This window comes from Entelurus aequoreus, linkage group LG04 (assembly GCF_033978785.1).
Source record: "Entelurus aequoreus isolate RoL-2023_Sb linkage group LG04, RoL_Eaeq_v1.1, whole genome shotgun sequence".
NCBI classification, from domain to species: Eukaryota; Metazoa; Chordata; class Actinopteri; order Syngnathiformes; family Syngnathidae; genus Entelurus; species Entelurus aequoreus.
This window is the reverse complement of record NC_084734.1, coordinates 75,365,294-75,377,431: the sequence shown is the minus strand read 5'-3', so window position 1 is coordinate 75,377,431 and position 12,138 is coordinate 75,365,294. Positions and strand designations below refer to the sequence as shown.

General features: G+C 37.9%; 1 protein-coding gene across 2 annotated transcripts in view; it reads right to left on the bottom strand.

The window, feature by feature from the left end:
• Positions 1-12,138, bottom strand: part of pdlim7 (PDZ and LIM domain 7) — a 77,340-nt gene that overhangs the window by 35,285 nt on the left and 29,917 nt on the right. For both annotated transcript variants that reach the window (XM_062045705.1, XM_062045706.1), the window contains exon 4: positions 995-1,022. In XM_062045705.1, coding sequence (XP_061901689.1) covers positions 995-1,022 — 28 coding nt within the window. The remainder of the gene's footprint in view (positions 1-994; positions 1,023-12,138) is intronic.

Below are 12,138 nucleotides of genomic sequence, written 5' to 3'. Positions count from 1 at the left end.
AAAAAACACTATTTGTGAAGAGTACATTAATGGCACTCACAAGTATGGAAGAATTGACGAAGCAGGCTTTGTACCACACCAAGTTTTATTTGTGATGAGACTGGAATTTTCTGGGAAAAAATGCCAAAGCAGACGGATTTCACAGCTGAGGAAAAGAGCTCCCTCTCGTTTAGTGACTCGTCTTCCACATACATAGGCAGCCCATCCCCTGATCCAACCGTTCTTTCCCTGTCTGTTCCTTTTTCGTCAGCTACTCCTTTGCCGATGTTAATGGAAGTGAATTTGTGGATTTTTGTAATAGATTACTAACACAAAAACCAAGGTACCACCGTATTCACTACTCAAGGTCTGAAGGCTTACTTCTCACAGAATATGAGTTAAAGAGGAGTTAAGATAAGAAAGCTATTTATTTGTGTTGCGAGATTATCCTCTTAAAAAGATAAAAGTGCTCAACACATGAAATAGACTTTGCACCAAGCCTGCAAAATGACAGCCACTAAAATGCAGCATTGACTTTGTGGAAGTATCACACCCCGGCTGCTGTTCTAATAACGGAGCGCAGCACAAGGCGGCTCGGCTCATGACACCATTGTGCTTTTTAAACTGTAATCAGCAGGCCAAGTGGCTCTTGAGTGACGCGACAACGGAATTTAGTGTGTCGCAGTCACTTTCAGTGTAGTATCAGGGGATATATGTGGCATGAAAGCAAAAAACACAGGAAATTCCAAAGCTTTATTCACACCACTCTATACGGCGAAGTAATTTAGTGGCGCGCTGATGCTTTGCTAATGTGCAGCTCCTGGACCCTGCCAAAGCTTGACAGGTGACTCAGACGAAGCAAATTACTTTAAACCTAAAGTGACACCACACGTAGTTAAGGACAAATGAGAGCAACAATTACTAAAAGTCTCAATCACATTCAAAGGCAGTGCAGTGGTAACAAACCATGCTAATGGACATGTGATGGGTGGAAAAGAGACAAATTCCAGCTTACCTTCTGCTCACCATCAGCTTTGACAGCTCTGTGGAGAAACCGGGAGAACATGAATTAGAACTGTCTGGCGTAAAACACATATGAAAAACCAACGTCAATTTTGTCTGTGTAGAAATTTCATGGAAAAATGTCAAGTGGACATGATGTATATTTTGATTTTCATTGATGTCAAAACTGATGTTTCGCCAAAGATTCAAAAACATAAAATACAAGACTGATACGACTACATCATTCACATATCCAGGTATTGATGTATTGGACTCTTTCTATGACAGAAACCACAAGAAGAGGAACATTAATGACAGAAAGACGTTTCGAAGAATATGCACAGAACCAAGTCTGAAAGCTTTCAAGAATGATCTGAGAGATCAAAGTTGGGTGGTATATGATTTTTTTTTAAATACTTTCGAGATGCTTTATGACAAACACTGCCCATTGAAACAACTTAGTAAGAAGCAAAAGAAAAACAATCAACCATGGATGACAAAAGGGCTGAAAAAAAGAATACATTATATAAAACATTTATAACACAAAGATCTACGGAGGCAGTAAACAAGCACAAAACGTATAAGAACAAGCCAACTGGCATACTAGGAACACGGAGGAAAGAATACTACAGTCAATAATTGGACTGGAACAAAAACAGTATGAGAGCAACCTGGGGCATCCAGAATAGCAATATTAAAAATGGTGCCAACAAGGATTATCATAAATACTTCCCAGATGCAAATGTAAAAAATGACAATATGAACAAAGTAGTTGAAAGCTTCAAAAACTACTTTGTGAACATTGGACCAAATCTAGAGGAAAAGATGAATGACACTAAAGACAGAAATCCCAACTCGATGTTCCTTAAATTTGAGTTTGAGTTTATTTCGAACATGCATGCATACAACATACATGCATACAAAAGAGAAAATAATCAATATTGTGAACAAATGTAAATCCAAGAGCTCAAATGATTGTAACGGAATTGATATGGAAACGCTAAAAAAGGTTATTGAAAAGATTTCAGGACATTTTATATAAATCAGTAACCTATCATTTCAAACAGGCATATTTCCAGATAAAATTAAAATAGCAAAAGTTGTACCAACTTATAAGACTGGAGACAAACACTAGTTTACAAACTAAATACCTGTTTCTCTACTTCCACAATTTACTAAAATTATTGAAAAACTGTTTAACAATAGATTGGACAAATTCATAAATAAAAATGAAACACAGACAACCAATACGGATACAGAGCCAACATTTCAACATCAATGGTATTAATCGAAATAACGGAAGAGATCACAGATGAAATAGATAGCAAAAAATGTGCTGCTGCAGTGTTTATGGATTTAACAAAAGCATTTGACACAATCAATCACAATATCTTAATAAACAAATTAGAAAGGTATGGCATCAGAGGGTTGGTCTTGAACTGACTAAGAAGCTACTTAACCAAAAGGAAGCAATATGTGAAGATAGGCGAACACACGTCTACAGAGCTGAACAAATCTTGTGGTGTACCTCAGGGGTCAATACTGGGACCAAAACTGTTCAATCTACTTATCTTTATACTAACGACATTTGTAAAGTTACAAAAGACTTAAAGTTAGTATCATTTGCAGATGTTGTTTTGTTCAGAAGAGAACACACAGAAGCTAATACAAATAATAACAAAAGAAATTAACAAATTAAAAAGATGGTTTGACAAAAACACATTATCTTTGAATCTCAGTAAAACTAAAATAATACTATTCGCCGGTAACAGTAGAAAGGAAAGTCAAACACAAATACAAAAAGACGGAGTAGACATTGAAAGGGTAAAAGAAAACCTATTTTTGGGTGTAATAATAGATGATAAAATGAACTGGAAACCTCATGTAAAAATATGCAACATAAAGTAGCAAGAAACACGTCAATAATGAATAAACCTAAATATGCAGCTGAGATCGGGGTCGCAGGGGGTGCTGGAGCCTAACGGGACAAGCGGTAGAAAATGGATGGATGGATGTTCTATACCAAAAATCAATCCATATTCTCTACTGCTTGCTAGTGTGATCATATCTGAGTTATTGTGCAGAAATATGGGGAAACAACTACAAATGTGCGCTTCATTCACTAACGGTGTCACAAAAAAGACCAATTAGAATAATACATATTGTTGGGTATAGAGAACATACAAACCCTTTATTTATTGAATCAAAAATATTGAAATTCAATGACTTTGTGCATTTGCAAACAGCTAAAATTATGTACAAAGCAAACTATAACGTGCTACCCAAAAATGTTCAACAATTCTTCTCAACAAAAGAGAGATATAACCTTAAAGGAAAACCTAATTTAAAACATTTGTATGTGCATACAACACTTAAGACCTTTAGCATGTTCGTATGTGGAATTAAATTATGGAATGGATTAAGCAAATAAATCAATCAAAGCACCGATATCATTCAGTTTAAGAGACTGCAAGTGTTCACAAAGTACAAAGAAGAACAATTATGATGAACATCTTGAACTTTCTTTTTTTAATTGTGATTATCATTTTTGCCATAATCGTCCAGCCCTACCACTCAATATGCCGGAATGCTGGAAAATAGGTAAAGTAGTATAAAATCTAGTGCTACATTCCATGATGTTATCCAAAGATTCTCCCACTCATTCATTCAAATACTGCAAGCGCCCTATGTCTTAACTTTAATCCCAAGGATTCACATTTTTACACTGCCTTCACTGACTGGAGCGCCATCCAAAAGGTATGCAACTCACACAAATACACCAATGACACAGTGAGAATGAACTTGCATGTAAGTCACCTACATTGTATGGGGGTGTAAAAGCTACAACGGCTGTTTCCTGCAACAATGAGGGATAAATAAGCGACTGTGTCTGCCTGTCGGAGCCCTGATAAAGAGGCGCTAAAGACAGGATGACAACAGATACAGTGAGCGGCGGGCAGAGCATACCGACATGTCGACAAATCAATGTGACGTTCGCACCACTGGAGCTCGCCGGCTGTCCTACTCCTAACCCATAATTTGATGAGCCACGCTTTAATCGTGGAAAAAATGTGTCATTGCTGTCTTGAAATTTTTATTCAACTCTACGGTGAAAAATATGTGGAAATGATTTGTGTTTTTCAGGGGAATGAGTTTGTGTGGACCAAGTTTGACCTGTGAGACAGAACAAGCACACTCAATGAGATCAGCTGTGACCTCATTTCACAGATCAATTAATCAAATGAGGCAAGCTTGGATCACAATAGTTCTAATCATTCTTATTTCTGTAATTGCACTTCAATAACACTGATCTTATTTTGCTAAATACATTTTATTATTTTTTACAGATCTAAAGCCATAAGAGAGAAAAAAGATCATCGGTGTTAAAGTAAATATCTCATCAATGTGCAGCTGGCCTCCTCAAAGCGCAATAGAAAACAATGGAATGCTGCCAATGTACAAACACAAGCTTTCTCTGGGAAGTGTTTCAGGAACATTCGCTCTGCTGTCTTCCTCTGCAGTAAAAACGATAGCGGAGGGCTGGTTGTCGATATAACATGTCAGATCTTTGCATTCCTGGGTGCATCTCAAGAAGTCTGAACTCTTAGCCAACTTTAACACACTGCAAAAGATCATTATTGGGCTTTTTTCAGCCTACAAAAAAGTCGAAATGTGTGAAAAAAAGCACTCTATTGGCTACATGCTGATGATGCATCGATGAAAACAGAATCTGAAGCACTTCAACTAGAAACCCTAAGAGCCTGATCTACTAAAGGCTTGCGTGCATTAAAACACAACTTACGTGCAGAGGTTATTTTGACCGGGCTTAATATTAAGCCCCGTTCATATGCTCGGGCGGTGACCGCCAATGGTGGAGAAGAGCCCGGGAATTTGGACATCTCCACAGAGAGGCAAGTGGCAACATTCATGGAGTCAAAAGGCATATTCATGGACATGGCAAATGTGGAAGCTTGCCACCCACTCCATAAGAAGAAAGATAATTCGGCACCAGTAATAATAATGAGATTTGTCAATAGGAAACATAAAACCGCATTACTAAAACAAGGGAGGAAGCTGAAAGGAACAGACGTGTACATAAATGAACATTTAACAAAGAAAAACGCAGACATAGCCAGAAAAGCACGTAGCTTAAGAAAACAAGGAAAAATACAACAAACATGGACAGCAAACTGTAAAATATTTATTAAACTAAATGGAACACCAGAGGAAGCAAGAGTAATAGTCATAAGGAAAATAGCAGAGCTGGATAAATATCAATAACGATAAAAAAATTAAACACAACCATGACACAAACAAACAATAATCAATCAAACAGAGAATTTATAACCTTTTCCAGCACCGACTATAACAGGACGGAATTGGACAGTGCTATAGATCCAGATATACATTTTTTTTCTCACATGGACAATAATTGTTTATATTATACAGAAGTACAGTACAACACCAACATTAATTCCAATAACAAACTGTCAATTATTCATATTAACTGCAGAAGCTTGTATGCCAATTTTAACAATATGAAATTATTTTTGGAACACTTTAAAGAACCTTTCAAAATTATCGCTGTATCAGAGACATGGATGGATCCAAAAAAAGGAATGGACTTTGGACTAGAAGGATATGAACTCAATTATATTAATAGAGTAAATATGAATGGAGGCGGAGTTGCTGTATATGTGATGAAGGACTTCCATTACAAGGTGGTAAAAGACATGTCACTGGCTATTGACAATGTTTTAGAGTGTATAACCATTGAGATATGTCATGAAAGAAATAGAAATGTATTGATCAGTTGTATATATAGGGCACCCAACTCAAGTATTGAAGGATTTGATGACTGGATTAAGGGAACTTTCAATGGAATCAGTCAAAAAGTACTCTTTTTATGTGGAGACTTCAACATTGATCTCTTGAACCCCAACAAGCAAAAGTCCATTAATGATTTCACAGATACAATGTATAGTATGAGTTTGTATCCTCAAATCACAAGGCCAACCAGAATTGCAAGTCACAGTGCTACACTTATTGACAATATATTCACTAATGTCTTTGATAATAATATAACAAGTGGACTGTTAACAACCGACATCAGCAACCATCTGCCAGTCTTTACTATTTATGATGGGAACTACAGGAAGAAGAACATTGACAAAAAGACATTTCAAAGACTATGTACAGAGGAAGGAATGATTTTCTTCAAGAAGGATCTGAGGAAACAAATTTGGGACAATGTATATAATGAAGATGATGTAGATGATGCATATGGGAATTTTGTCAACACCTTTCTAACACTCTATGATAAACATTGCCCATGGAAAGAACGTAGTAAGAAGCAAAAGAAAAACAACCAACCGTGGATGACAAAAGGACTGAAAAATGCTTGTCACAAAAAAAACAAATTGTATCGAATATTTATAACACAAAGATCTATAGAGGCAGAAAATAAGTATAAGAAATATAAAAACAAGCTAATTGGTATACTACGAACATGTAAGAAGGAATACTACAGTCAATTATTAATCAAGAACAAAAACAACATGAGAGCAACATGGGGCATCCTAAATAGCATCATTAAAAATGGTGCTAAGAAAGATTACCCCCAGTACTTTCTAGATGGACATACAAAAAATGACAATATGAACCAAATAGCTAAACGTTTCAATGATTATTTTGTTAATATCGGAACAAATCTGGATCAAAGAATTCCAAATGCAGATGATGGGTCAGTTGAGGACTTGAGTGAGCTCATAGACAGAAATCCCAATTCCATGTTTCTTAAAAGTGTAACAAAAGAAGAAATAATCAAAATTGTAAAAAATTGTAAATACAAGACTTCAACTGACTGTCATGGAATAGATATGGTAACGATAAAAAAGGTTATAGAAGACATTTCAGAACCTCTGACATATATCACCAATGTATCATTTTTAACCGGAAAATTCCCAGACAAAATGAAAATTGCAAAAGTCGTACCAATCTATAAGAATGGAGACGTACACCAGTTTACTAACTACAGACCAGTTTCATTACTTCCACAATTCTCCAAAATCATGGAAAAATTATTCAATAGTCGATTAGATTTATTTATTAACAAAAGTGGGACGCTAGTGGAGAACCAATATGGATTTCGAGCAAATATCTCAATATCAATACCATCCATCCATCCATCCATCTTCAACCGCTTATCCGGAATCGGGTCGCGGGGACAGCAGCTCCAGCAAAGACCCCCAGACTTCCCTCTCCAGAGCAACATTTGCGACTTCCTCCTGGGGAATTCCGAAGCGTTCCCAGGCCAGAGAGGAGATGTAAACCCCCCATCTGGTCCTTGGCCTGCCGCGGGGCCTCCTCCCAGTGGGACGTGCAATACCATTAATTAAAATAACAGAGGAAATTACCAATGCAATAGATGGTAAAGAATGTGCGGCAGCAGTATTCATGGACTTAACAAAAGCATTTGATACAATTAATCATGATATTTTAATACAAAAATTAGAACGATATGGCTACAGAGGTTTGGTATTGAACTGGGTAAGAAGCTATTTAACCAACAGGAAGCAATATGTGAAGATGGGTGAAAATATGTCAACACGGCTAGATATATCCTGTGGTGTGCCGCAGGGATCAATACTGGGACCAAAATTGTTTAATCTTTATATAAACGACATTTTTAAAGTTACAAAGGACTTAAAGTTAGTTTTATTTGCAGATGATACAACTGCTTTCTGTTCAGGAGAGAACACACAGAAGATAATACAAATAATAACAGAAGAAATGAACAAATTAAAAAGATCGTTTGACAAAAACAGACTATCTTTGAATCTCAGTAAAACTAAAATAATGCTATTTGGTAATAGTAAGAAAGAGCATCATACGCAAATACAAATAGACGGAGTAGACATCGAAAGGGTAAAAGAAACCAGATTTTTGGGAGTATTAATAGATGATAAAATGAACTGGAAATCTCATATACAAAACATACAACATAAGGTAGCAAAAAACATTTCAATAATGAATAAAACAAAACACGTCCTGGGCCAAAAATCACTTCATATTCTCTACTGCTCACTAGTGTTACCATATCTGACTTATTGTGCAGAAATATGGGGAAATAACTACAAATGTGCGCTACATTCGTTAACCATGTTACAAAAAAGATCAGTTAGAATAATACATAATGTTGGATATAGAGAACATACAAACCCTTTATTTATTAAGTCAAAAATATTAAAGTTTGGTGATTTGGTAAAATTGCAAACAGCTAAAATGATGTACAAAGCAATCTATAACCTGCTACCAAAGAATGTACAACATTTCTTCTCAACTAAAGAGGAGAAATATAACCTTAGAGGAAAAAATTATTTAAAACATTTATATGCACGTACAACACTTAAAACTTTTAGCATAACAGTATGTGGAATTAAATTATGGAATGGATTAAGTAAAGAAGTTAAAAATTGTACTGACATGATCCAGTTTAAGAGGTTGTTTAAATTAATAGTGCTTACAAAGTACAAAGAAGAAGAATTATGAGAAAAACTTCCAACCTTATTGAAAATATTCTTCATCTCAGTATGTTAATAATGACTGAATTAATTAATTACATATTACAAACTGTTGTATATACTAATTCATAGATGTTATTTTATTATATAAAAAGGTCTGTAAATGATTTGATATAATTGTAAATGCTTTGAAGTGGGAAAGGGGTAGGATTAAATAAGCTTTGCTTCTTCCTACTCCTTTTCGGGCATGATGTAAATGAAATGATATGAAATTGTGTGATGTATTATGATGTAAATGTGTTCATGTTCGAAATAAACTAAAAGAAAGAAAGAAAGAGGTTTGCGTTTTTTAAATGGACAAACTAGACAGAGCAATCCATTTAGCGTGTTGGTCTTCGTGTATGAGTAGAAAATATTCAGATTATCTGAGCGCCCATAATACTGGGAAGAGGAGATGCAAATATAATAATTTAACGCTCGCAATGTAATTTAACAAGACTGAAACTGTTTTGCGACTGCTGTTTTGCGTCTATATTTAGCACATTTGAAATGTGCGTGCAAACTGGCATAGTTACACACAAATGGCTGTGAGAAAAGAGGCGATCGCGCTGCAAATACGGACGATGGACATTGGACAGAGAATCCTCCATCCTACGGGTGTGTCCACATATTTGGACAATTAGAAATAGAAAATAGTAGACGTATAGTCCAATCAGCTAATTAATTTCAAAATTGTCTAGCTGATGGATGACTTAAAAAGGGTTGTTTGCAACTTTCTCAAATTTTTCAAACCTGAAAATATAACAAGAACGCTACCGGGTAGCTTATGTTATTTAATAAATAAATGTCTGGATATTTGTCACAATTTGGAAAGTAATCTATGTAAAACACTTCAGAGCGGACCAATTGGTTTGTCGGCTTTGACTGGCTTTCATGTTTCATGTTTGTACACGCGCACATTCCTACGGCGCGTGCCCACCCAAAGGAGATATTCTTTGAGTACAAAATAATTAAAAAAGGGATGCAATGGCCGCCGTGCGAAGACAGAACAGTTGAGTGAGACCAAAAGTCACTCCAAACACCTCCCTTGGGCCGTGGCGTTGTTCTTTTTCTTAGTGCATGTGCATATCCTGAAGGTTTGAACTAGGAAGAGGGCGTGTCACAATACAGCAGCTTTAAGGAGCTGATATAAATGTATTTATTAGTTTTTTTGGCTTTTTTATTTTAATAATTATCTCCTATATGAAAAAACTGCGGGCAACATACATTTTCATGCATTCTTGCATGCATTTTTGGAAACCGCCAAGCCTACCTTCGGCGTCCTAAAAGTAGGTTTTGTTGTCGAGATCGCAATTCTATATAGCCCAGAAAAGGTAAGGGTGTGCAGCATATTCCAGAAAATAACACATGCCGTATTTTTCAGAGTATAAGTCGCTCTGGAGTATACAGTAAGTCGCACCGGCCGAAAATGCATAATAAAGAAGGGAAAAAACATATAAGTCGCACTGGAGTATAAGTCGCATTTTTTGGGGAAATTTATTTGATAAAACCCAACACCAAGAATAGACATTTGAAAGGCAATTTTAAATAAATAAAGAATAGTGAACAACAGGCTGAATAAGTGTACTTTATATGACACATAAATAACCAACTGAGAACGTGCCTGGTATGTTAACGTAACATATTATGGTAAGAGTCATTCAAATAACTATAACATATAGAATATACTATACGTTTACCAAACAATCTGTCACTCATAATCGCTAAATCCCATGAAATCTTATACGTCTTGTCTCTTACGTGAATGAGCTAAATAATATTATTTGATATTTTACGGTAATGTGTTAATAATTTCACACATAAGTCGCTCCTGAGTATAAGTCGCACCCCCGGCCAAACTATGAAAAAAACTGTGACTTATAGTCCGAAAAATACGGTACATAACATACAGTATGATGTCATGACCGTGAAAGGAAATGAGTGTCTCCTTGGGCACAGTCGGTAGTACACGCAAAATACTCATTTAAATACGGCAGCCTGCACCACTTCTGCACTTGTTATCATTTGCACACACAGTCTTAGTAGATCAACTGCAACATACCCACTAATAGTACACGCAATGTTATAGTTTGATCACACTATTTAGCCTGTGGCATTTGGATTTTAGTAGATCAGGCCCAAAGTGTCAAAATGTGCTTGTTTGGCACACCATCCTGCCTGGTGGTATGAATTTTGACAGCATCCAGCCATGTTTTTAACAACACGTAGCAAAAGTTAAATTCCCTTTGAGTTATACAATTATAAATATAACCAAATGTTTATTTATGACATCCCCTTAGGGCTGGGCGATATGGCCTTTTTTTAATATCTCAATATTTTTAGGCCATATCGCGATACACGACATAGACTTTGACCCCCACCCAGACTTTGACCCCCACCAGTTCGCATACCGGGCGAACAGATCCACAGAGGACGCCATCGCTGTTGCTCTCCACTCTGCTCTGAACCACCTGGAGCAGCAGCAGAGCTACGTCCGGATGCTCTCTGTGGATTATAGTTCTGCCTTCAATACAATAATCCCGGACAGACTCTGCAATAAACTGGACACTCTTGGCCTCCCCCCTCTCACAAACGCCTGGATAAGGGACTTCCTAACGGACCGACCCCAGAATGTGAGACTTGGCCCCCACCTCTCATCCACCCGCACGCTGAGCATCGGCTCCCCACAGGGCTGTGTGCTGAGCCCCCTCCTCTACTGCCTCTACACCCATGACTGCAGTCCAGCCCACAGTGACAACCTTATCGTCAAGTTTGCTGACGATACCACAGTGGTCGGGCTCATCTCCAGGGGTGACGAGGCTGCCTACAGGGAGGAGGTCCTGAAGCTGATGGCCTGGTCTTCGGAGAACAACCTCGCTCTCAACACCAGCAAGACCAGAGAGATCATCGTCGACTTCAGGAGGAGCAGCACCGACCCTGCCCCCCTCTACATCAACGGCGAGCGTGTGGAGGGGGTCCACACCTTCAGGTACCTTGGAGTCCACATCCCTAACGACTTTTCCTGGACAGTCAACACCACAGCAATCATCAAGAAGGCTCAGCAGCGGCTACACTTCCTGAGAGTCCTCGGGAAGTACAACCTGAAGCCTGACCTGCTGCTGACCTTCTACCGCTCGTCCATCGAGAGCCTGCTGACCTACTGTATTACAGTATGGTACGGCAGCTGCACTGCAGCAGACAGGGAGAGGCTGCAAAGAGTGGTCAAGAAGGCTCAAAAGATCATCGGCCGCCCTCTCCCCTCTCTGATGGACATCTACACCTCCCGCTGCCTCAACAAAGCCAGTGCCATCATCAAGGACAGCACCCACCCTGGCTCTGACCTGTTCCACCTGCTGCCCTCTGGGAAGCGCTACAGGTGCATTAAAACTAAGACGAACAGGCTAAAAAACAGCTTCTTCCCCAGGGCCATAACCACCCTGAACAGACTTCCCCATTGACCCCCATAAGTGCCTTCTCTTCGGTGCAATAACCCATTCCACCAACCACCCTGTTTCATGTAGATATTCATGTACATATTCATTTCACCCTCTGTATAGAGTGTACACTTGTTTTATTGCACTGTATGGAATGGCCT